General features: G+C 51.6%; 1 protein-coding gene across 1 annotated transcript; it reads right to left on the bottom strand.

The window, feature by feature from the left end:
* Window positions 1-909: 909 nt before the first annotated feature.
* Window positions 910-18,752, bottom strand: JDP2 (Jun dimerization protein 2). Its single transcript, XM_075103524.1, has 4 exons — window positions 18,492-18,752; window positions 7,757-7,980; window positions 2,813-2,917; window positions 910-1,956 (listed from the first exon to the last, which is right to left on the bottom strand). The coding sequence occupies exons 2-4, from the start codon at window positions 7,955-7,957 to the stop codon at window positions 1,771-1,773; spliced, it is 492 nt and encodes a 163-aa protein (XP_074959625.1). The 5' UTR covers window positions 7,958-7,980; window positions 18,492-18,752; the 3' UTR covers window positions 910-1,770.
* Window positions 18,753-25,680: the final 6,928 nt, after the last annotated feature.

Genomic DNA, 25,680 nt, shown 5'->3' with positions numbered 1-25,680 from the left:
TCTCCAGCACCACTTCAGTGCTCATGGCTGGAGTATGCAACTCTGCCAGATGCTGAAAGCTTCCTTCACTTGCAGTTTGCATCAGAGTAGTCTCATCCACACTGGTAGCAGGTAGGACACTGACTGGGAACTGGGAGGAGACTGGGTACACCACTGCCCCCGAGACAACTCTCAGTAGTGCCCATGTGTGAGACAGGCTCTGGTCTGGGGCAGACCAAGGCACTTTCCCCTTTCTTTGTATCTAAGAGTCAGGAACACAGCAATAGTGTCAGGGCTTGGTTATTAATACGGGGGTGCCAACTCCTTCAGTCCTAGCATCCGAAACACACCTGGCTGATTATCTTAACCTCCACAGCACTGTGCTCAGCAGTGGCCAAAGCCCAGGGCAAGCTTTAAAAGCTTTCCCAGCACATCAGTTCAGGGCAAGGCTAGGACCCAGCAGAGACCCAAAGAAGCCATTCTCCATCTCCTTCCCTGAAGGCATCACCATGACAAAGGCATTATGACAGCTCCCCCCATCTTTTTCTCATCCATAAAATGAGTTCAAGCTGTTTCAGGCCTGACTAAAGCAAGAAGGACCAGGTAAGGATGAGATCGTCTCCCTATCTCACACCTCTGCCTTTCCAGCCAACATGCCATGTCCTGCCTGCCCTCTTCAGTGTAGCACTGAGCTACTTCTTGCTTGACAACAGTCAGAGCTACCTCTGAGGTTCCCAGCTTCCCCAGGGTGAATTCTTCTGGCCCACAGCTGCTAACACAGAAAACCACCAAAACTAGCTCTGGGATCAGTTGCACCATCCCACTTGGCCAGGAATGCACCCAGCATGGTCAGACCTGGCACGTGCTGCCGAACTCTGGCCAGAGCCCACCATGGCCTGACCTGGACAGAGCACAGAAGGACAGCATACGTAAGGGTAACATTTACTGAGAGATACAGAACTGAGTACTATGAAGGACATACATGGATGGAGAGGGTAGCGACACCACTGCAGAGGGCAGTTTGGGCCCCCTTCCCAGCATGCTGGGGAAGGAGCCAGACGCTACTTGACAAGGAACACAATGGAGATAACTGTGGCATATGCATTTGTAACAAACAGACCATCATAACATACATTTCTATGGGATCACATCTAGTGATTATATAAATCCATATAGAGATCGCTGTATAAAAACTTTGTAAAAAATACTTTAAAAAAAGTGTAAAAATGTGCATTCAAAAGCACGGCCGACACGGACAGCTGGGCTGTAAACATTATACTGAGAGTGTGCTTGTGGGGGGCGCCTGCGCCACTGAGCCCCGACAGGCCTGCCCACCAGACGGGGCTGCATCAAGTGTTTGTGGTTCTTGGGTTCAGGTTTCCCTCCGGAGTGTGCATCAGGAGCGGCAGCAGCCTCTGGGCAGGGCACCAGCAGGCACTGCACAGCCACCGCTCCTCCCCTGCTCCCCATGGGGCACGTGGTCCTTGCGGGACGTGCTGCGGCGTCATGGGTTCCCGGGACTGCAAGCAGGCTGAAGGGATGTGATGAGGTATCACAGGGAGGTTGCCCTCACCAGCGTTGCTAGCCCTGCTCCCGGGTTCAGCCTCAGAGTACATGGTTGACAGGTTCCTGATCTTCTGTCCCCATATTTGTTTGGCGCATAGTTCCCAAGGAAGCCCACTGGGTCCTGGCTGCACCAGGGCTGGGTGCACAGCTCTTCATACAGTACATACATTAGAGACCCTGGAAGACCCTGCACCACTGCCTCCTCCTCCTGGCCCAGTGCCACCTTCACTTCTTCTCTAGCTGCTCCAGCAGCGGGTTGGCTTCACTCTCGGGCGTCTTGATGCTGTCTGTCCGCACAATACAGGTAGGACGGTGCCGGTTCAACATCAGGATCAGCTGCTGCCTCTCCTGTTTCAGCTCTTCTATCTGGGCCTTCAGCTCGGCATTCATGAGCTCTAGACGCTCGGACTCCTAGCAGGACAGAAACAACTGCATGTGACTACTCCAACAGGACAAGGTACAAGGAGAAACAACTTGACCAAAAAGACATCTCTGCTCAGTGCTGCCCCTCAGCCCCTCCTGCAACACAGGGGCAGCCTGAAGACCTGCCAAGGCACCAGGTCCCTCCAAGGCAGTTCATCCCCAGCCCCGCTGCCTCGCATTACCTAGTGCCACTGCAAGGAAATACACAGCCACCTCCTAGGACAGGTCTCTGCTGCACCACAGCAAAAACCTGCCTGGCTGCTTTCCATGGTCTGGAAGGGTGACAGGAAACCTGCATTTAAGTTTTCACCCCTCATCTGCAAGGATCTGCCCTTGTGAAATGGCTGCTGGTCCTCTGCTGTGTCATCTGCCCACATCCCACCACCTCTTGCAGAAAAGGAGCAAGGTGCTGTGAGTTTTTCTGCCTTGGTAAGGGGGCATCTGGCCTCTGAACAGGGAAGCCTTCAGGAATTTGGGCAAGGGGCCAGCACACTGTCAGCCCCTGCCCTGTGCAACACCCCCACAGGTGCTCCTGCTCCAGCACTGAGGCAGGGACACTATCAGCCCTCTTTCCACCCCAAGCCCAGCGCTCACTCCATCCCCTGGTACCACAGGCACAGGGATGCCCCCGAGCTCTGCCTGGGCGCAAACACACCACCACTACCTGTGCAGCCTTGTGGAAAGGGGGGCAGCAGGCCTGTTTTTTCCTAGAAAAGGGCATAGGAGCAAGGGGGAGGCAGAGGGGTGGTCCAGGAGGGACTGCTGCCCACAGCTGCAGCACCTTTCTAGGAAGAGACCCCCACCAAGGTCCCCACTGCACCCTGGGGCAGGTACGGTCACCCACCCGCTGCAGGAACTCCGTCCTCTCCTTCTTCTTGTTACGACATCGTGCTGCTGCTACTTTGTTTTTCTCCCGGCGCCTTTTCCTCCTCTCTTCTTCCTCATCCAGCTGCAATGAGATGGAGAAGCCCAGGTCAGAGCCAGGAGGTGTGGGGCAGGGCAGGAGGCAGGGGTGAGCACTCAGCAGCCCCACCGGTCACAGGGCAAGGAGAAGGGTGGCGGCCATCTGTGCCAGTGGCCACCAGCAATGTGGTCTAATCATCACCAGGAACCAGGCATGCTGCTGCCACAGCATCAAACTCCACTCTGTGGGGACACAGGGAGGGAGACCAGTGAAGTACCCACAGCTGGGGACCCAGCTGGCGGAGGACAGACAACTCTTTGCAGAGAGGGCAGAGACAAGAGGATAGCGCCACATCGCACAAAGACAGGGACACTTTGTCACACAGAGTCTACAGGTGCAGCTCTGAGCACAGTCATTTGAAGCATCACACATGCAGCCAAGGTCAAGAGGCAGAGAAATCTGAAAGGTCCCCTAGCTGGGTCTGGCTATTCCCCCCTTCCAGTGCACGGGTCTGTCTCCTGCAGCTTCAGCAGTGCCCGAGTCACAGGGCCACCACAGTAAGGTAGGGAGAGGCCCCACATCCCCTGTAAAGAAGCAGGACACAGTAGTGCCTGAGCTGTCCGCCATGACTCAGTTGCTCTGAGCTATCTGACTCAAAACCACACAGGCCAGGCCAATAAGTCCTATGGGTTGGAAACCTATAATCAAAGTATTTAGGGGTATTTACTACAAAGCCTGTGTAAATGGCCTATGGCATACTTTCCGAGAACCCAAACCATCTCCTTCAAGACAAAAATCTGAGTGCTGGAAAGCCCTGCAAAGTCAGCATCCAGGTTACACTTTGTAGTGTGTCTAGAGAATAAGTCCTCAGTGCCTTCATCCACATTTGGCCTGGGACTCCAAAATTTGAGATGTCAGACCAAACTGCCTCGTTCCTACCAACTGATACCTGACAGCCCACATCTTTTCAAATGCAGCAGCAGCAACATTTGCTTTATGAGCACTTGCACAGCCTATTTGCACCTTGTCTAAGGGCAGCTCCAGTCTGAGAAGGCAACTGCATTCTCCCCTTTGTACCTTCCCAAGTCACTGTGGTTGAGAGACACATCTCCCAGATGAGCCTCTGGCAAGTTACACCTTCTGAACAGCCTTGTTGCTCTAGCACCTGGGCTTAGTCACCTCAAAAGGAAAGTCAGAGATTTCCAATGCCAAGGCCACAAAGTGGTGGTGGCAGTGAGGGGCCATCAGATTACCCCACACATAGGTACACCGGTGCTACCTGCAGGAAACGAAAGCTGCAGGTGCCACCATCCACAGCAAACTGTGCACACTGCTAACATTCACCGAGTACAAAGCCCACTAATCAAAACATCTCAATGTTATGTGCAAGGACAGGATGAAACATTGAGTTAGCAGAGTTAAAGTGAAGGAGTACCTTAAGTAAGCTGCATGTCCAATATGCAGCATGTTACATGCTTTAGAAGCCAACGTCTAAATTTTATAGCAGTAATAGCTTTTGCATCTTCTCTACCTTACTTCCCAAGCATTATACTAAAGTTGCTATTTTAGCTGGGGCTAAAATATTAAGCAAAATCAGCACAAGCTACATACAAGCTCCGTAATGCCAGGCTGCCACCATTCCTTTGCCAAGGCAGTGCTGTGGGGCATCATACACCACAATTGTGAGAACCACGATGGGAACTCTACTGATGTCCCCAAGTCCAGTTAGAAATGGCCAGCTCTCACTACACCCACCTAACTCAGATGCAGCAGGCATTAGCAGAAGTGACCAGGAAGGCTCTAACTCCACACTCTGCTGCCTTTTCTTTCTGACAGGACCAGGATACCCCACAGCAAAGGCACATGAAGCTCTTACAAAAATTTCCACGCAGAGTTTAAGAGGAGGTAGACATCAGGGTAGCCACCATTCCCCTCTGCACATTTATCAACCATTTGTCTGCCCCTTAAATAGCTTCTCAGCCTTTTAGTTCAAGGATTATTAGGACAATGCAGAGAGGGGACTTGTGCTCAGAGCTCCAAAGCTCAAGAAACACACACTAAACTTTCCTGCAAAATACATCTTGAGTTGTAAGAGGAACTGGATGAGCAAACAGCAACTGCACAAGCCTCACAGTATCTCTGAGAGCTGCCTGACACATTTCCACACCCTGTTGCTCCAGTCAGTGAGAATCAAAGAATAAGTGTCCTGTCCCTGTCCCCTTCAGTTTCCCTTCCACCCCACAGAGGGTCCAGCCCAGGGTTGTGTCCTTTAGATGGGACACATATGCTCAAGGAGGGTAGCTCAGCACAGATAGCGGCAGCTTGAACTCTTGGCTCAGCTTTTTGACCTCAGCTCCTGTAACTTCAAGAAAGTAGGTTTCCTCCTCTCTGCTTCTGCTTGATTTCAGTTCAAAAAGGTGACATGGCCCTGGTTGCTGGGGGTTAGGGCTCTACTCAGAAGCACGAGGGACAGTGATTATATATCACCCCATAGCATGTTTCAGTAGCCAATCTCCAGGGGAACCCTGTGGGTAGAAGGTCTGAGGTTGCCTCCTGAATTGCTTTAGCCAGCAGCATCAGGGACCAAGGAGGTGCACCAAGCCTGAGGAATAGACTCGGTCCACTCAGTCTCAGACTGGAGCTTCCCTTAGATACCCTTAGACAGATGGTGGGCCAAGCCTGAAGGGTAGGGTTCTGTCCCAGATGAAGCACCCCAGGCAGGTTTTGATGGTGGAGGAGGCTGGCAGCACCTGACTCCAGCTGCTCCAAGAGGAGGGCAGCCTGTCCAGTGGGGCTATCCACCACTCTGCAGGCAAGCCAGAACCCACTGGGTGGGTTTTATGCACACTCCCAGGGACAAACACCCCAGTGCCAGGAGATGCTGGTGCCCCAGCACAGCAGAGGAAGCTGCCTGTGACCCAGTGCACAGGGTCTTCACCTTCCATGCGCTGCACAGAGCTTGGCATGCCGGTACCCAGCATCCCTGGGCTCCAGCTCTGCTCAAGAGGAAAGCGGCTGCAGGCTGCATTGCAAAATTATGTGTGGGCAGCTTCTTGGCTACTCATGGGATAAGCAGCTACTGCTTCAGCTCCCCCAGACTTTAGCTGCAAATCCTGTGCCAGGGGCAGCTCCATTTGCTGTCCTCAACTCCTTGGCTTCACAGGCCACACAGGGGAGGAACCAGCTGCAGGGAAGGCAGCTGTGTGGGGGCTGCCAGTGGATCTCCCTGTATCTTTCCTCCACACAGTGTTTCGACAAGTCACTCAGAGGACACTTCCAGTACCTGCTGCAGGGCAGAGCTGCCCTGTCCCTGTTATGCAGAGGCTGGTGAGACCACATCCATATGTCTACTGAGCAAAAGCAGCTGTTGCAGGGCCAGCTCAGAGGTGCCCGAGACCCCTCAGGGAAGGGGCTGTGCCCCAGAAGATAGCACATTTACAGACTCCCTCTTTCTTCCACGACCCATGAAGCAAGACAGGCATTGCACCCTGTTTTCTGCATGATACTGAGGCCAAGAACTTGGAACAGCATTTGGCTTCATGTGCCAACACACAACTGCTTTGCCCAGAGGGACCAAAGCCACTAGCATCCCCCAGGCCATTCCGATGGCCTCCTGCCACATCATAGCCTCAGCGCCTGCCATTGCTCAGCTGCCCAGTCCTTCTCCAGGTGAGCTCCATGGGATGCTGCATGAGCTGACTGGACACCCCCCTCGGTACAGAGCTCCTGTGCAAGGCAATCAGATGGGCTCCATTGTACCAGTTCTCCCTGCACGAGTCCACCACAAGGGGCTGTGGGGAAGGAACAGGCACCCTCCCCACAGGTAGGCCTGGGTGCTGTTGAGCTTTTGCCATAAGAGTTGGGTCAAACCAAGCGTCAGCACCATTTGGAGAGTGTGCTGCTCCCTGGAACTGATATTTTACCCTCCTCAGCTCACCACGGGCAGCTTTTCACATCATCTAGCACCTCCTCACCGACGTCTCCAGAGACTGCACGTCACCCCATCCCCACACAGCATCTTCTGATGAATCCTCACATGGGAGCAAATGCACTGTTCAGCAAGGCTGCTTATAGGACCTTCTGACAGCAGCCACCACCCTAACCAACATGGAATTGATGGGTTCCCAGCTCTGTCTGCAGGCACTGGGAGGTGCAAACACTCACCACCACAGCAAGCGTCAAGGAGTCAAAGACCACACAACCAACACATGAGACAACCACACAAGGAAAACGCTGTGCAAGTGTCCCAAGTCCCTGCAGCCTGGTTCTGACTTGCCAGCCTGCAGTACCAAGCAGAAGCCACCCACCTTCCCCATCCCAGGAACCCCAAGGTGAAGCCAGGCACCACCCTGAGGGGCAGCCCCAGCCAGCAGCGCCTGTGGCACAAGCTGAGTCACCGCTGCCACTCACCCACACACCTCATCCACGTGGGCAAGGCAACACTAACGCCAGCAGCACCAAGAGCTCATTGGCACCAGAGATAGGATGAAAGCATTGTGCAAGCCCTCTGACGGGCTGCATGGTTTCCCCTTTGGGTGTGTGCCCCAACCTAGGGACACATTGGCTATGCCAGACCCTGCTCTGCAGGCAGGGTTTGAGTTCAGCCAGCTGTCACTGGCTGTGTGGGACTGGTCAGGTCTGGGACACCAAGGCCACCACACCCAGCCCATACTGCAGGGACAGAAATTCAGGCACAAGGAAGAGGCAGCCAGTGGAGCAGCTGCCAACATGCCTGCACATCACCAAACAGGCAGCATGACCTACTTATAAATACACTGCTGGCCACCCTGGTAGGAAAGCCAAGCACAGGCAGGAGAGAAACTCAGGCAAGTGAAGGCGACGGTCCTGCAGGGCCATCTGTGACCAGCAGCCCCCAAGACTCACCTCGCTTTTCACAGGCTGAGGTCTCTTCCCAAGCTTCACCTCCAGGAACTGGAGTGGTGAGATCATGGCCCCGATGTTGCGGATGTCGGCGTACTTCAGCTCCTCAGCTGTCAGGGCTGTGCCAGGCAGTCCAGTCAAGGGGCCGAGGCCAGGCAGAGCGCCGGCCGTCAGGGACGGGTCAGGGATCTGCCCTGGCATCATAGCAGAGGAAACAGCTTCGTAGGCTGGAGGAAGAGTGAGACACAGCCCGTTACAACCCAGCTACAGGGCCTCACAACAAGCCAGACTTATTCTACAGTCCCATCACCTAATAGGGTGTGAGCCAGGGAAAGCAGCTGATCTTCCCCAGGGATGGCAAAGGCAAGCAGCTAAGCAGAACCTGGGTGACAGAAACAAATACATGAATCCTGCTAGGAAGGATACACTACCAGTGTGTAGATCAGGAAGGGAAGAGACCTGAGAGGCAAAACACCAGAAGAACAGGAGCTGGCTGCAATGGCAGTGATGTGGTCCTGTGGACTACCAGTTTTGTCACACCTTTCTGTGGAGTGCAGAAGATCAAGGCTTGCTCTTAACTGGGTTTTGATTAATGTGTAGGTTATTAGGACAAGAAGAAAATGGCACAGAGAGGATCATAATATACTTTAGCCTGGATTTCTTCTGGTCAGGGCTGCAACACGCTGCATGGGGACCAGGGATAAAACTGAGAGACAAACCTGCTACTGAACAAACATCTCCCAACACAGACAGGAAGAAGCGAAGGCTGGAGAGGACAAGCCTCTCCCCATCCATCCCGACAGCACAAGGCCCAGGCGAACAAGGTGTGAAAGGCTTCTTTTCTCCGGGAAGAAAATTAAAAAATTGCAGCACAAGGGAGAATAGGATCGAAACAAGCTTTGGCAAGTCACTTATAGGCAGAAGAACAGGAGTTACCAGGAAACATGAAGAATAAGCAACTGAGATAAAGAAATAAAATTACACCTAAAATGGGAAGCCCATAGAGCTAGAGCTGTTATATCAGCCAGAAAGCAAGGGGAGCAGGTGGTTGCTGGCTGCAGTACAAGTACACCCCTGCTTGTGTAATTGGCCTGGGACACTCACAAGTGACCCAGTTACAACATGCAGAGTCAACTTCCGTCCACACAGCAACTATGCCCCCCTGTCCCCCCCATCTCAACTGAACCACACATCGCTGTGCTTGTACACTGCTCTCCTTGCTCTGCCCAGCCAGACTGGTCCCAGCACACTCTGGGAGCCTCCAGGCATCTACCCCACCCTGCCCCCCTGCCAGGAGGCACCCAAGCAGCAAGAAGGACCACTGATGTCAGGAGAGAGAAACAGGCTAATGAAGTGGACCCAAAAGTCTCACTGAGCAGCTTCCCATACCCACCAGACCTAGTCACAAGGCAGGGTTCAACAAGCAGCTGGTCAAACTCATGGAAGAGGGGCCCATGAAGGACCAGTCACATCAGTCTGCACAAACTCCTGGAAGCTCTGACAGCACCAATTGCCAAAGTGAGGAGGTGCACTAAGCAAGGGACAACATGCACTTGCCCTGCTCATTCCAAAGCATCCACTCAGCTGCTGAGAGACCAGGTAGCAGGTCATGCAGACTTTTTGTCCGGGAAGTACAGCTGTGCTAAGCAGAGGCACACACATATCATCAAGCCAGCTGCCACAGTTCAGCACTTGCCATCCTGAGGTGACAAATCTATGTCAGGACCAGACTGAAAACCTGAGTAAAGCTGCATATGAGATAGGACTGTTGGGTCATGGGAGTCACAGAACAGTTGAGGTAGGGAGAGGCCTCTGGAGATCACCTGGTCCAACCCCCCTGCTCAAGCAGGGTCAGTGGGAACAGGTTGAACAGGGTTAATCATCACAATCACAAGCAGAGAAGTTAAGGATTTCTTGGTGCTGGCACATCTCTTTACCCAGGAAATTATTTGGTATATTTGTTAATGTGAAGGAACAGGAGATGAGCAGCAGAAGGGAAGGGAAGCCAATCATACAGGTTAGTGAAGGGTAGAGAGCCTAATGCAAGCTCCACAGCTCCCAGCATGGGTGCTGTGCAAGCTGTACTGGCATGACAGACAAGGGGATTTGCATCAGAGTGCCTACAAGCTGCAATACCCTGTGAGCTGTCATATGCTCTAGTCTGCTACCAAAGAGGTCCAGGTGTCAGCATGAGATGCCCGCTGGCACAGTTTGCTCAGTAGACAGCAGCAGTGTCTAGTGGGACTTGAGAAAGAGCGTGGAAAGCAAATGCAGCAAGGCTGTGACCATAAAGAGGTGATGAGCAGGAATCAAGCCCTCTGCTCCAGTCATCCTTCAGGGAAGAACCAGAAAGGGGAGAACGGGCCAGCACCCAGCAGTGTTGGTATGCAGGGGGAGGAAGCTGGGCCCAGCAGAGGTGATCTGCACAAGAACATTAAAGCTTGAAAAGGAGAAGATGGGAAAGAGGAGAGATGAGTAACTTCTGAAGTACAGTGATACTACGTGATGAAATAGACTTCTGCACACTTGGAGACAGAATAAAAAGAGAAAATACTTTGTAATGATACTTGACCTTAGGAAAGGCTACATGTCAACTTGTTGGGATTGCAAGGACCTAAACTGATCCAAAGTTGTCATTCTTCCATAGCGACCTCTAAACCAGACAGCTGTTATTCTACATCTGCAGTGGTTGCCTTGTACTATGTCAGGAGATGCCTGCTCACAGCAGGGCTCTGAAGCTGCACGCTATGTCCTTCCCTTCCTCTCAGGACTATACATGCCTAAGATGCTTCCCTCCTCCAGAAACTGGGCACCATCCTACCCTTGGGTATACTCCAGACAGAAACATGCAAAAAGTTATTTGGGGACTGTGCCTAAATCCTTACCACCTTCCTCAGAGATACACCAGGCAAGTGAGGTGGCATGGCAAAGGGGAGATGACTCCCAGGATATACTGCTACAGGACTCTGCTGCATAGGTTTAAATTCAGTCTACCATTTTGGGGTAGCTGCATGCACTGCAGAGTTAGCCATTTCCCAGCCGCTGCCACTAAGATGACCTGCTGTGGCACTGGGGAAGACACCTGCCAACAGCAGTGCACCCCACACTGGCTGCTGCGCACACCCTCACCAGCAATGCCATAGATGTCCATCCCCAGGTTGAACAGTTTATGCTTAAGTAAAAATAAATGAAATCTGTAGCTAAAGTATATGAACACCCCCTTGAAGTCTCCCTTCTGCAAATACCACATATGAGCTACTATGGCACACACTGATTTAGGGCCCTGACCCACCCTTTCACAGGCTTCAGGCTGGGCAATACCTTGAGCCCAGCACTGGATGGCAAAATCCATCCCAGACTTCGGGAACCAGGTTTTAATTTGTTGCCTTCCACCATGACATGCATCTGACAGCACCCAGGCACTGGGCCTGACAGTCCAGCTCCTCAGCTAGACCAAATTGACGGTCACTGCAATTTATGAAATAAGGAGGGAGGAGAAATCTGTTCTCCAGACTGGGACTGCCTGTCCGAGCACCCCCTTACACACCTGAGTCTGGGGCAGCTCCCTGGGGACAACTGGCTAAGGAACTGAAAAAGCATTGTTTTCTCTGGACCATCTTTTCCCTCTACCTGTTTGATCTAGAGGCTTAATATGCCTTGAAATAGGCTCTGTACCAGCATGACTTCAGGCACAGACCTGAGTGAAGGAGCTGGCCCAATACCTAACATGCTCTCAAAACTTATCCTGGATCCAGGGACTGCACTGCCAAAGCCCACATCATGACTGCATCACTATAAACTAAATCTAAAGCTGTGGAAACCAAAGCACCAGGAGCCACCTGGAAGAACATGAACCTGTGCATTAAGATGAGCTGAGAACTAGGTGGAAAGGGGGAAGGTGACTTCTACAAGCAGGATCTTGCTCAGGAGCACATTGAGAACTGCTGAAAATCAAGCTGAGTTAGACCTTGGGAAGGAACTTAAAACCATTCCCAGCAGGGCTATATACCCATGGAAATAAGAAGGGAGTGAAGAGAGATGCCACCTCTCTCTGTAGAGCAGGGGTACAGTGACCTATCGTCCCACCCAGCCCTCAGTGCCCCTCAGCCCCAGGCACTGTCACTCCCTGCTGATCAGAGGGACTCTTGTTCCATTCCTTTTGCCTCTTCCTCCTGTAAAAGAGGTTTTCCTTTCATCCCAAGTCCCAGATACTTTCACCTTCTTTTCTGGTTAACACTAGAGGTAAGAAGTTGTACTTAGTGCCAAAAAAGCCAAGGCATGTACTTCTATTTAATACCTTGGTCTTCTTCCTGAGGCTGTTACCCTGGAAGACATTGACATGCCTGCCTATAGCTCCAGCATTTTTCTACCACACTTGTATGATAGGGCAGAAAAAACCTTCAAGTTGAAGGTTTTCGATAGCCACATCTTGCTGGTTGGGGATGAACATGGCTGGTGCCTTGCCAATTCCTAATTCCTTTCTGGATATTCCTTTGCAGTGTTTGTTATTTCTAAAGCACATGAACCAACTGAACTCTGTATTCCTTCACTTTCTAATACAGTGCTTTAACTGGGATTCTGATATTTTTTCTTTTCATAACTGATTGTTAACAGTCCTTTTTCTCAATGTCAGGCAGTCTTTCAATGTGTCCTCACATGAGCTGAGAAACATTGTGTCTTCAGTAAAACCTAGCTTTCTAGTATCATACAGCTAAACCACACAATTCCTGCATTGTATCAGCTACGCTTTTTCACATAACGAAGCCAACAGCAAAGCAAAGCAGCAAGGGGAAAGAGAACGTGCAGCCTTACATCTGACACTGGCATCTGCGTGACACCAGCTGCTCAAGTTTACATGCCTTCTGCACTGATGCTATTCATCGTTTCATGCCACAACATCAAGATGCTCCAGAGAGAATCAGGAGACAGAAGAGACTTTAAAACTTCAGTTCAGTGATGAGCAGCTTGTGTCATTCAATGCTCTCTTCAGCAACTAGCCTTACAGCAAAAATCTGGTTAACACATGATTTCATGGGTCAAAATTCAGTTTTTATTTCCTTAGCTTTGCCCCTGCACTCCCCTTGTTCTGGTTAAAGTGCTGTAACACAAGACTTGACCTCCTGCCGAAATGTCTGTAAACCCTCCTAATTATTGCAGTCACTTTTGCATCCTTGCTTTGGCACTGTTGTTGTTGTGGTCTCAGTTAATCTCAAGTTAAGCTCAGTTATTTTATCAGCAGTCTCATCCCCCAAAAGCTGACAACACTACAGCTTCCTTTGCTCACCTTGCTTTTGCTGCATCTTTCCCAGTGATGAGTTTCTGTGCTTTGTCCCCCAGTTATGTCCTTACGGTCAACAATCTGTGACACTGGTTGATTTAGTGTTTCTTAAAGGCAGTGCCCATTACTCATAGTTTTTCTCCTATTACCAGGATCTGTTATCTTCTGGAGCCCATAACCTAGTAGGAAGAAGCTTTACCAAGTTGCTACTGTCCCATACAGTTGCTCAGCTTCTTCAGCAACTCTGTCCCTGTGTACCCTCCTATCCTTTCTCCTGTAGTTCTAATCTTCATTTGTTTGGGATCTTTTCTTCTCATGCTGATTTTGCTGCTGCTTTTTCTGGGAAGCTTTTTTATTTTGAAGGAGCTGATGTTTGCACAGCAGTTACAGCATAAATCTAATGTGCATAAGCATAATCCACGTAACCCAGTGTCCCCAGGGGCTTGCACTCCAGTTGCTAGCCTGTGTTCACACCCCTCCTGCCACCTCTTCAGTGCTATTCTTACCCACAGACTAGAACTGGCAGTCATGCCTACCTGTGTTGAAATCATACCTTCATTTCCCTGTGCAGAAGCTGCCTTAGTTTGTAGCCACTATTCCTCCAGGACCATCCTACGCATCCTCACTTAACCAGAGCTGCTGTTTTCTTCTTTATAAACCAAATGCAGTTGATGCTGCCGAGAAGACCACAATATCCCAAAGCAGGCTTTTACAGTCACACTTCAGCTGAAATTGCTGTTACTGTCTTATCTCTGCTGTCAGCTTTCTTGGCAAGAGTGAGGGCTGTTTGCAACCTTATTTTCAATTTCGCTGTCTATAAATCACAGATTCTTCCAACTTAAGCTATTTTACATGCTCTGACATCTGCAATGGTTGATCCAATTACCCTTCTGATGCTCAGAGTCAGTCTAGCACCCAATATTGCCAGGCAGTAGATTCTGACACCCTGTACATACCAGCAGGTTTCTTTTTTGCCTGTGTTAAGACTGCACTAAGGCAAAGTCCGTCCTACCAGCCCATCTCCATGCTGCCTGCAAAACCAAGGCCTTGCTTGGCTGTTGTTCTCTCACTCTGGGCTTGACCTGGGTGCCTGCCATTACTTGTCAGCTGTCATGCATCAGAGCACTGCCAAAGTCTGCAAGCCACCATACAAGTGATCTTTGATCTCTTCATCAAAGTGTTAGCAATAATGGCAATAGCATGTTAAGTGCTGTTTGTATGTACTCTCTTGGAGCACCTAAGTCACACCAACTGGCCTTTCATCTGCTCCTGGCCAACAGGCAATCGTGCTGCTTTGGAGATCAGAAATAGTGTCATCATCCACAAGAAGCAACTTCTGGTTCCATAGATTTTACTATGGCTTTTTTTTTTGTAAACTGTTTTAGGCTCCTGGCTATCAAGTTTGCTCAGTCTATATGTCCTACATTGCATCTTTCTAGTTCCTTCTGTTAGCAAAAGGATGATTTATACGAAAGCCCTTTCCTCACATGCCCAAATTCTCATGCCCGCAAAACGTAACTTTCTAAACAAAGACAGGGCATTTTTCTGAAGCACATATCTGCTCGCTTTTTTCTATCCAGACTCTTCTGGCTGGGGTGCTGAGGGTCACTGGAGCCTACAGACCTTCTTCTGCTTCAAGGTTCAGCCCCCAGTGGGTGCCACGTTAAGCAAAATGAAGCTGAAGGCCAAAAGCCACTACCCTACATTCCCAGTGCCACAGATACCTAGCCATGCAACTACAGTTTTCTGTTGACCAAAATGTGCTACACTCCCATTCCTAGGCAACTGTTTTCTGCTCTAGAAGCATCTGACACATCTAGTTTCGAGTTGTACCTTACAGCAGGTCACCCCATCTCCTGTCAAGCTTCTTCTGCTCTGTACTGTTAAAAGTAGTAACTTGCAGTGCCAGTGCAAAAGGCCACACTGATCAGTATCAAAGGTATTTGCCAACCATCAGAACACAGCAGCAGCCAAGTCCTTGGTTATAACCGGTCTTTTCAGACACCCATGCAGTAGTGCTGGCAAACATGGACTTTAACAACAGCCACTGTGCATTCGTTCATCTACTGAACCTGTTGACATAGAGGAACCCACAACCTGTAGTGTACGGAAGGGCTGCAGTGATACTCACTGGGATAAAACTGTGCATGTCCCCTCTTTACCAAGGATCTAACATTACTTAGTGTTCCACAGCATTCAGGGAGACTCCCCTTTAAATAAAGGTCAGTTTAAGGCACAATCACAGCATGGCTTAGCAGCTTCACTGAGCTGCAGCATACCACCTCTGTATGCTAGACACAGTAGTACCTCACTACCTCCAGACTCCACTTTCATCCCAAGAGGGAAAGACAGCTCCTACAGCCAGGTCCTCATTTTGCAGTGCCAAAGAAGCATCTGTGCCCTTCCCACAGAGGCCTCCAGCTGTTGCCTGTGCTGTTCCCTTCCTCGCACAGGCAACCCCATGTGGTAGAAGAAGAGCTGCAGGGCTTGTGAACACCCTTACATATAATGTCCCATCACAAACTCCCGAGCTCCAGTAAGTGGACTGCAGGGCCACAATACTAAAGAGAGAAAGGAGCTGTGAAGGACAGTTCCTCAGGAGATGGAAGTGTAAACCCATTTCTTGATTGGTAATGGTCTGGCTCAGCCCTGCACATCTAGTTTCACACAGATGGCAGAAGGAATGTCCGAGTCATTCACAGACAGAAGCTGGTGAAAAGCTTTCTGAAAACAGGAATGCAGAGAGCCTCACTGCCTCCCTCCTCTGCACTCACAGGGCACCCCAGAGCAGACAGCCTCTCCTCAGCAGAAGTGTAGTTTTGCAACCCCCACCCAACTGAGTCCCCCCGTCAGACCCCACACCTGCCTGTCCAGTGCTTTGACTCTTTATCCCCATTATGAGGAAGGGAGGTAATGATCCTCCAGTCCTCAGCTTTAGAAACAAACCCCTCTTTGCCATTAGCAAAACAGTCAGCTCACAGTCCTTGTTCCCAGAGCATTTTCCTCCATATCTTCACAGGGTAGTAAAAAGCTCTAGTTTAGCATTACACTGCCCCCACCACTGCAATGCAGTGATTGACTTGTAAGCAACCTGTGCCAGCAGGGTTTTGTACAGCACCTAGCATAGCAAGGCTCCTCTATTGCCAAAATTGCAAAAAATTGCAATTCATTATCACAGTATAGTACTAGAGATTGCAATTAATTATTTGTGGCAGACATTTAATAATGCTGCACCACCCACTGGACGGCAGTGCAGAGCAGGAAGGTAAAATCTATCCTATTTCTGCCTGAAGCATTCAAAGGGATTTGTGGAGGAAGGAATATCCTGGTCTGAGCCAGCCTGCAGCTCAGTCACTGAGGTTAATGACTGACTTGTTGAAATCCCCTAGGACCTACCATGACCACATGTGGTCAGGGCTGGAATCTTCTTCAAGAAGACAACCCTCCTCCAGCACAGAGCTCTGCCCTCAGGGGCCAAGGATGGCCTCAGAGATGAGAGCCCCCCCCCCCCCCCCCCCCCCCCGCTCCTCAAAATTATGCCCTGAATGCCAGGGTCATCCACAAAGACCTCTAATCCATATAAAAACCAGCTCTGGCTAGTTTGCAACAGCCTCGTTCAGCTGAGAGGCCCATATGGACTTTCAGCTCCCTGGCTACATGTTAAAATAGCCTGCAATGCTTGAATTGATACTCTGGACAGTCCAAATAACTGAGAAATCCATGCAAGCAGCCAAAGACAGATGGCATAAAGTTTGCCATGCCCCCCCCCCCTTACTGCACTCGCACTGCAGGACACATGCAGGCTGGCAAGGGGTCCATGCCACACACCATGGCTCTGCCTCCCTTGCTCTTGGGGCCAGGTACACCAGGAACAGCCTACTGCAGTGAAAAGAGTCTCTCAACAGCTTCACACTCAAGACACTACATGCTGCCAAGTACCTGGCCCAGGCAATGCAGCTGAAGTAGCAAACACTAACACGGCAAAGGAGACCGCAGAGCAGATGCTCAGCGCTGCCTGCACTTGAGCAGCCTAGTTGGACACACTGCTCAGATGGAGAGGACAGGAGGAGGTAAGAGGTGTGAGGGAACATCTATTCTTTCTAAGCATGGACCACAGCAGAGACCTTTGCATCCTGTAAGGAGGGAAACAGCTGCAAAAAGGAGGGTGACACATCCATAAGCATCTCAGTGAGGAGACAGAGGCAGCAATCCGCACATTAATTCTCGGCAGATCTTGTTAATCCCCCAGACCCCAGGAACATGGGACAGCCAATCGCTGCTTGACACAGGGACAGTTTGGACGGCAGTTCCTGCACCCACCCACTCATCCCCAGATGGGCAGGTTTTTGCTTTTTTTAAATCACTAGGAGTCATACTAAGAATCTAAACTCCAATGACTGGCATTCCCAGATGTCCCCATGCAAGCACTCACCAGCAGATTCCCAACAGAGACTCTAGCAACAGCCTCCAGGTAGAGTTTTTCATGCAAGTTTTCTCAAAACTAGCTAAAAAATCCTGGTCTGAGCTGCAGAAGCATTTGTTTCTGCTGAGCTCTCAGAGTCCAAACACACACACACAGTTTGGCAGTGGTTGTGTTCCAGGGCTGGTAATACAAGCCATGGAGCAGGCTGCCAAGACAAGCAAGAGAATGAGCCAGGCCCCGTTTCATTGGCCACCATACGCTGCATATGGCCCTGGAACCAGCCAGCACAGTGTTCTCACCCTCCTTGAAGGCATAGGAGACCCTGTGTTTTCAAATACACCTCCACAGGGCCTTCATTAAAGGAAAATGGAAACATAACGTGGCTCTTGCTCTCTTGGTATTTCTCCCTTTCCCCCAATTTGCTCTCAAACCCTCCCATGGAAAAAGAAAAGTGCCTCCTGGAGCAGACTGTGCAAAAGAATGCAACTTCCATTCAACTCCATGCCTGACTGCTAAAGCGGACTTGGGACCCAGCAGTGGGAGAACCTCCGGGGCCCCTTTCCTTCCCAGGGCCCCGCGGGCTGGAGGCACGGCTCAAGGCAACGCCAGCCCCCCTGCGGCAGGGACGCGGCGGCCGGAGGGGGTCCGGACACCCCCTCACCTGCCCGCCCCGCCGACAGGTGAAGCGGAGGCAAGAAAAGCACCCCAAAGCGGGGGGAGGCCGCTCCCCACCGCCCCTGCAGCGGACCAGCGCGGGGGTAGCAGCCTAGTGCCAGGCACCCCGAAAAGGCAGCCCAAGCCCCCGCGCAGAGCTAGCTGCAGTGGTGGCAACCCTGCTCCAAACCTCCCGGGCGGCTCTGCCCGCGCCCCCCCCGGAGGGTCTCCCGACACTGCTGCGGTGCGCCGGACTGCTGGCAGCCGGACCCCCACCCTGCCCGCCGCCGCGGCGTGCCGGGATGCTCCTCCGGGCTCTCCCACCCGGCCCCTCCGCCGCCCCCCCCGGCGCTGCCGCTGCCCCCGCCCGCGCCCGCACCCACCGTGCAGGGGGACCGGGCTGCCAGGGTGCCCGGCCGCGGGCTGCAGGCTCAGCCCCACCGCCTCCGCCGCTGCCCCGACCCCCGGGCCCCGCCGGGTGCCGATGCCGGTGCCGATGCCGGTGCCGGCCGGGCCGCCTCGGCCCGCCGCCTCCACCGCCCCGGTGCGCGCCTCCCGCAGGCTGTGGCGGGCGGCGGGGTGGGTTGCATCAGCCCCGGTTATATAGCGGCCCCTGGGCTGCGGGGAGGGGTCGGGAATGCGGAACCGGCCGGGCTGCCAGCGCCACACGTCAGGGAGGGCGGGGGAGCGGGGCCGCGGGGCGGGGAGCGGCGCGCAGGGGTGGGACCAGCCGGGGCACCGGCACCCCGACATCTCGCACCCCAGCACCCCGCATCCTGCACCTCGGGACTCCGCACCCGCCACCCCTTGGCATCCCCGCGTGCCCGCAGCTGGCAGCCTCCGCACCCCCCGACCGGGTGCGCTCCCCGCCTCGTTCCGCTCCGCGCCCCGCCGCGCACGCCGGGACCCCGGCCCGGGCCAGCCCGCATGGACAGGCTCTGCCTGCAGCCCCAGCTCCTCGCTCCTGCGCCTGAGAACAAGGAGGCCTAGGACCAGAGTGTGGCCAGGGCTCCCCAGCACCAAACCCACCTCACTCAGGGCAGCAAAGGCATAGGGGCAGGGAGCACTGCAGGGCAACCCCGCTGCCACCTGGGAAGTGAGCTGCCTCTCATCACATCCCACCCCACCCCAGCCCGCTCATGTCCCACACGATGCTGTCACCCCCGCACACACATCAAGGGCTGTCAGCCCCAGCTCTGCCAGCCCTTTGACTAGGGTGGAGAGGAGCCAGGAGAAAGCAGAGGGGTTCAAGGCTCCTCTGCCCAGGTGCTTTGGTCTTCTTCCCTTATCATCACTGCGGCATCCCAGGATGCCTGAGGCACAGGCACACTCGTGGTGCCCCACGCTCTAGCACCATGATGTCAGGTGGAGATGGGGGAGCAGGTGGTGGACTGGGGCCTTCCTGATAACTTATTTGCATGGATTTGAATTGTCTCCTTCCTCTTTCTCTCTAACATTGGCCTATTCCCACATACACCTGCCAAACTGTTCTGGGAAGCAAAACTCTGCAAAGCAGCAGGGCCACACTGGACTGGTGCTCCTAAAGAATTTCAGGTATTGGATGCTCCAGGGCTGTTGTGCCTAAAGCACTTCAGGACAGAAACGCTCCTTTGTCTTTGGAAAGAGAGATACTAGAGTGGTTAGCAAAACCACTGGGCTGACCAGTGCTACGCAGCTCCCTCTGCCTCAGCCTATGCCCAAAGTAAACGGGGGAAGAGATGAGACTTGTCTCCCAAACAGGGTGAATCACAGTGGGGCCTCACAACCAGCAAATTCCTCTGAGACCTTGCGTGTCCCTGGGCCCTGTAGGCAGGTCATTACAGACAAGAGGAGTCTGTCACAGAGCTGAGGGACACTGCCACCTCTTTGCCCTATCCTCCCCACCCACCCAGCCGCACAGAGAGGCACTATCCATCCTGCCTTGTTTTCTTTCTCCTGGCTATCAGTCATTGTTTCTTTTCAGCATTCATCAATTTCATTTCTTTTCACCACCAACAATTCATGCTATTAATCATCCACAAGGTCTCAACGCCAGCACTTCCAGCCTTGCCCTCTTCATCTGTGTCTCAGCAAGAGCAAGAGAATTCAGTTGGGGAGTTGGGACTGAGCAGGAACAGGGGACCAGAAATGTTGTGTTCAATATAGGATATACTTTGCCCAAGTTGTCCTACAGAAATAGGTAACAGCCTGGCTTGGCAGGACACTGCACACATATCCTCATTCCTACTCTCCTTATGCTGTTGTTCTTTTATCTTTTTTGTTTTCAGAGATGCAGAATACTTTCCATACGCCTTTGCCTACAACCCCAATATTTCTTTAATCTTGGCAGCTCATCTTGGGGGGAAGGGAGAAGTGCGAGCTGAGATGTATTTTTTCCACATGCATTCCTTCACCTTCCTATATCAGATAGGACAGATCTTTCTAGTGCCTTAAGCTGGAGGGATCCCAATGTGGTTGGCAATATCTCTCTCTAGCAATTCACACAAGTTGCCTTCCGGGCATGGCAGCTCACTTGCAACTGCTGTGTCCTGAGGGAAGGGAGAGGGAAAACCAGGGGGATTTCAGAGGAGGCTGATGACCTGACTGAGTAAGGTCCAGTCCAGCACATGGTTCCTCCTGCAGCCCTGCCCTGCCCTGGGGAAGGTGGGAAAGTGCCATTTCTCCTTCTCTGCTGGGGGCTGGAAGAAAGAGAGCTCTCCCTGCTCTGTCTTCCATTGTTTTTCCCTTTTTCATTTCCCTTTCTCTAGTGGGCAGAGCTGGGAGATCTCATTGCAACACAGACATCTACAGCCCCAGCCTCAAGTACTTGCCTCTTCATGGGTGCTCTTCCGCCCCAGCCAGCCCCAACGGGACGGGAGCAGGGACCCCACACCTACCAGTCTGTATATGACCAGCACTCGCAGCATGTTTGCAGTGGACTTATTTCAAAGCTGTGTACCCAAGACTGTGCTAAAGAAGGTCGGGAAGCAGGGAGGAAAGGGTATAGCTGAATCCCGCCCTTCAGCCTATGATGCCTTTCCTTCCCTTCTTCCCCTCTGCAGGTCCTGGGGGCAGCCAAGCCTCCATTATTATGTTAATCCAAGTTAGTCCTAACTGGGACTTGTTTAACTTAACTGTTGAAGAGCTAGTTCCAGGGAAGCATCCTTGTTCGGGACAGTGCTTACGCACATGTTTAAAGGGACAAACTTGCATCATTCTTTCTCGAATTGGGAACTCTTGTCTCACAGGGGAATTTTCCTCATTCTTGCAGCCGCCTGTGCTTGAAGTGTTCTTTTCCCAAGCCGGGTTTTGCCTCATGTAAACACCAAACATGTTTACTTTTCAGATAGTTTCATTCAGGCTAGAAAAAGCATAAGAATTCATTGAGAATTTGTGGCTTCAGTGGGTAAAAGTGAACAGAAAAGTCACCAACAACAGGCTGCTCGCCGAAGGATGCAGAGTGGTCGGGTAAACATGGCTGGCCCTACCAGGGCCAGTCAGTCTTGCCACTGCTGTGGAAACATGTGCTGACAAAGACAAATTAACCAAGTGGGAATGACAGCATCTGCAATGGAGACAGGAGAGGCTGAGAAAAAAGCAAAAGTTCCACTGCACAGAATATAAAAAGCTGTCCGTACCTCGCTGCTTGGAAGATGGCTTTCTCCTCAGACGAAAGGGATGATTTGCATACTTTTGTCCAAAATAAACTGTGTGGAAGGTGAAGGCTCATGGATGTGGAAACACAGACCCTGCAACACAACACAGGGACAGAAAGTTATCAGGAACAGAGCGAACTCTAGAGCAAAATAGAGCTGCACCAGCACAGGGTTTGATTGCAGAGGAGCTGCTCTCTTTTCCTTGCTTTTCACCTGCCAGCATGCGTTTCTCTGCCTTCCCCAAGTGAATGAGTTGTGTGGGTCATTGGCCAGATTCAGGCCTAGGCCAGGATGCCACATGATGGCACCGCAGCCATCCTTGTCCTTCTCACCCCTCTTTTCTGTATTGTCTGGGGGGCATCTCACAGCAGGAATGGATGCTGCCTGGGGCAGGCCCATGTCCCCTAAAGGTGGGCAGGGGAGGCAGAGTCAGTACTGGTCCATCTTGCCAGGTTTCTCAGCATCACTCTTGATGTTACAGCCCTGTCCGCGGCACAGCAATGAGAGCCAGAGCGCCACGAGCTCCTGAGGGTCCCCAGCATTTAATGCGCCATGTCCTCCAAGCACACAGAAAGCACATTTAAGACCCCAGCAATGATAGTCCTTTGCTTGCCCTCCACACCCTCCTAAAACCACCACCAGTGGCTTTCTTGGCCAATGATACACTAGACCTAAATATCTCTGTTGCATGTCCAAGCACAGTTTTATATGCTTGATATTAATATTCTAGGTTTAGTCAGGACGTTAGCCACTCCAGTTCACCTCCTTTCTGCAACCTTTTCAGGGCTGACTAGCACAACAATGTGCACACGGGACAGGCCTCGCAGACATAAAGCCACATTGACCTCCCACATGTAAAATTCCCTCCCACATTGCCTCTCTGTGCAGGCTGACAGGGTTAATGATTCTCCTCCCACCCACTGAGGCTCAGAGAGCTGTGCTGTGGCTCTGCTTAAGGGGGATTCCTCAGACCTGCTCCTTGCACCCACACTTATCGTCTGACATTTGCTACATGAAACAGTGTTTTTTATCTGTCACCCATCCACCTAAATCACCCAAATTCTCATAAATCTGCTTCCCTTTTTCCTGATCTTTGCCTTCAATATTAGGATTATATGCAATCCTGATGGTCAATACTGAAAACCATCCACTGAGGGATGCAACATAGGACTGACTTACACGTTTAAACTCCTGTAAGTCAGAGTACAGTACCTATCTGCAGCAAGAAAGAGCTTCAGCCTGCGGGGGGAGGGGTGTGTGTGACAGTGATGCAAGTGAAGATGTAGCTGCCCTTCGGCCACCTCTGGCTGCACATCACACCATCCCCACCAGCCACGACTCAGTTCTGATTTAGCAGTTCCCTTCATGCAACCCTACCTCATTTCTAGTCTGATTTTTCTTTAAAAAAAGTTACTTCCAGTCATTTTGCAGAATTGGGCTGGGGAGTGAAGAGACAAATCACACAAGCAGTAGGAATGAGAGGATGGTAAATTGCCCCCAAGTCACGGGGGGGAAGCAGCTGGGTCTGGGCTGGCGGCAGTGCTAAGGCCAGAGCACTCACCACCACAGTGGTCAGACAGCGCCCTAATGGACACAGGCTGACGGGCTGATTGTTCCCCAGGCTGCTTGTTTATAAAAACGGGACTGATTAGATACCGGGGCTGGTAAATGCTGTGCAAGAGCTTGTCTCTGACAGTGCTGGATCCTTGAGTTAAATAATCTTTATGTTGAACAGTTGTGGAATAACCTCTCCAGAGAGGAATTTGCTTCTTATCTTTGTCAGTTGGACATTGGCTTAGACTTAGAAATATATAGTCTTTCCTAAAAAAGTTATAGTCCTATTTAATTCATATCCCTTCCCCATTTATCTTCTCTATAAACTGATATGTTGCGTTCCTTGCAATCCCTGCTCATGTGGAAGGGGCTTCATCTTTTCAGTAAATTTCTTTATCTACCTCCATCTTCCCTGTTTTCCCCAGCAAGGGTGATGAGAAGCACTCCTCAGTATTCCAGCTGAAGGTCTATCCCAGACTCACTCGGTGGCATTACAATATTCTCTGGATTAGTTTCCATCCTACCATAAAGCCGCCCCTGCATGGCTCCCAGGGATGGACTGCTATGAGCCTTCAGGGCCTTCAGCTTCTACTTCTTTGCAATATTTCAGCAGTGCCAGCATAAATCACCTTCTGGCCACTTAGAGTAATCAAGAAGTTCCTGTGAAAGGCACTGCTCCTGGCTTTTTGAAAATCCACGTGCTGTGGTTATTTCTACCAGCAGGAAACACTCCATAACATATAGCAGCTCCAGAGGCATGATTTTCCTTTGCACAGGAAAGCAAGCTGCAGATTTCCCACTGCAATGTAGCAGAACAGGTGGGTGTGTGGAGGGAACCTGCAGATCCTTAGTGAGCATCCCAGCAATTTACCTGGGATTGAAATAAGACCCGTGTACGCAATTCTTGGTGCTCTCTGCCCTCCCCTATTTCTGCACACAGCTGCTGTTTTCTTTCACTCTGCTCCTCAGGTGCTGTGCCCAGTCCTGGCAACTGCTGTTTTCTGAGACACCAGTCTTTGCTTTTAGAAGTTCTCACTGCCTGAGGGTGTCTTGTCTGTAGCAGCTGAGCTGCACTATTAGGGGGTTTTGTCTTTTTTTCTTTTTGGTATAGGAATTACTTAGCTTCTCTGCAGTGCCCTAAGCTTCCTTAGCTGCTCTACTTTCTTCCCTGTTCCCAGGAAACCTATCAGCCCTCTCCCAGGCTTCCTACTTCCAACAGACTGAAGGCAGGACCCACAATTTCTTCTGGGTCTTTGTGCTTCACATTCTCCCCTTATCCACCAAATTCCCTTCTAATATTTTCCCAGCTGCAGCCTGTGCTCCTACTGGCTGCTCTAGGTTTGGATGTTCATTTTCTGAAGGATCTCTTTGCCTTGAATAACCTCTCATGCCTTGTGTCCTAGGCAGATGGGGTGTTCCTTGCCTTCCTCTGGATATTGCTGTCTGCTGCAATATTGCTATTAATAAAGAACCAATGAAAAAGCTCTCCCTGGTGTTTATCCAAAACTCCTTCTCTCCACAATGCCCTCTATCCTCCTTCCTCATTTCATTCCTCCACCGTCTCTTCCTTACCCTGCTCCCCTGCACACTTTGCTTTCTCACTTTCCTGACTTTCTTCATCCCTCCCCTTGTACTCCCTCCTTTCTCTGCCTCCCTTCTTCCCTCCCTCTCCTTGGCTCAGTATTCAAAATCCCTGCCCATAGCGACGAAAGGAAAAACAACAACACAACACTCTAGCCTGAGGAGGCCAGAGCACGGGATTCCTTCCGAGAAAACTCAGAAACCAGGGAAAAGAGGGAAAGCAAACAGTGAGACCAGGAAGAAGTCTGAAGAGAGAAAGGATATTTCAAGGAGGGGATGATCTAGTATCTCAGGGAAACTTGGTGGGTCTGAGACAAACACAGAGACGTGATCACAGGTCCAACCCAAAAACAGCAGAGCAAGTTCTGCTTTCTGGGGGAAGGAGCTGGGTCAGGAAGCCCAGCTGCCACAGAGAGAGCCCCAGTGCACAGTTATGCAAAGGACGGAGATAACTGTACAGATAGAGAAGAAAGAGAAAGCAGTGACTTGCTCTAGGGAGTGGATGGGCCAATGCCCTGGGCCACAAACAGGAGATATCCCTGCAGCAGAGGCAGAAGGGCTCATTTCCCCAGGGATGATGGGGAATTCTCCATGCCAGAGGGACACTGTGGGCCCAGGGCTGAAGGGTTAATACCCCACAGGAGGGCCCTGGGGAATCCACTGTAAATAGGTGTGGTTTTCTCTGCAACTCCAAGAGGCATTTTCTCTCTGTACCAGTCTGGACAGGTGAGAAATCGGAAGAAGTTGGAGCCTGTGCTTCCCACTAACACAAAGCAGGGCTGTTAGTACAGGTCTCACTGTT

Source organism: Phalacrocorax aristotelis, chromosome 9 (assembly GCF_949628215.1).
Source record: "Phalacrocorax aristotelis chromosome 9, bGulAri2.1, whole genome shotgun sequence".
Classification (NCBI taxonomy): domain Eukaryota; kingdom Metazoa; phylum Chordata; class Aves; order Suliformes; family Phalacrocoracidae; genus Phalacrocorax; species Phalacrocorax aristotelis.
This window is presented reverse-complemented; position numbering and strand designations above follow the sequence as displayed.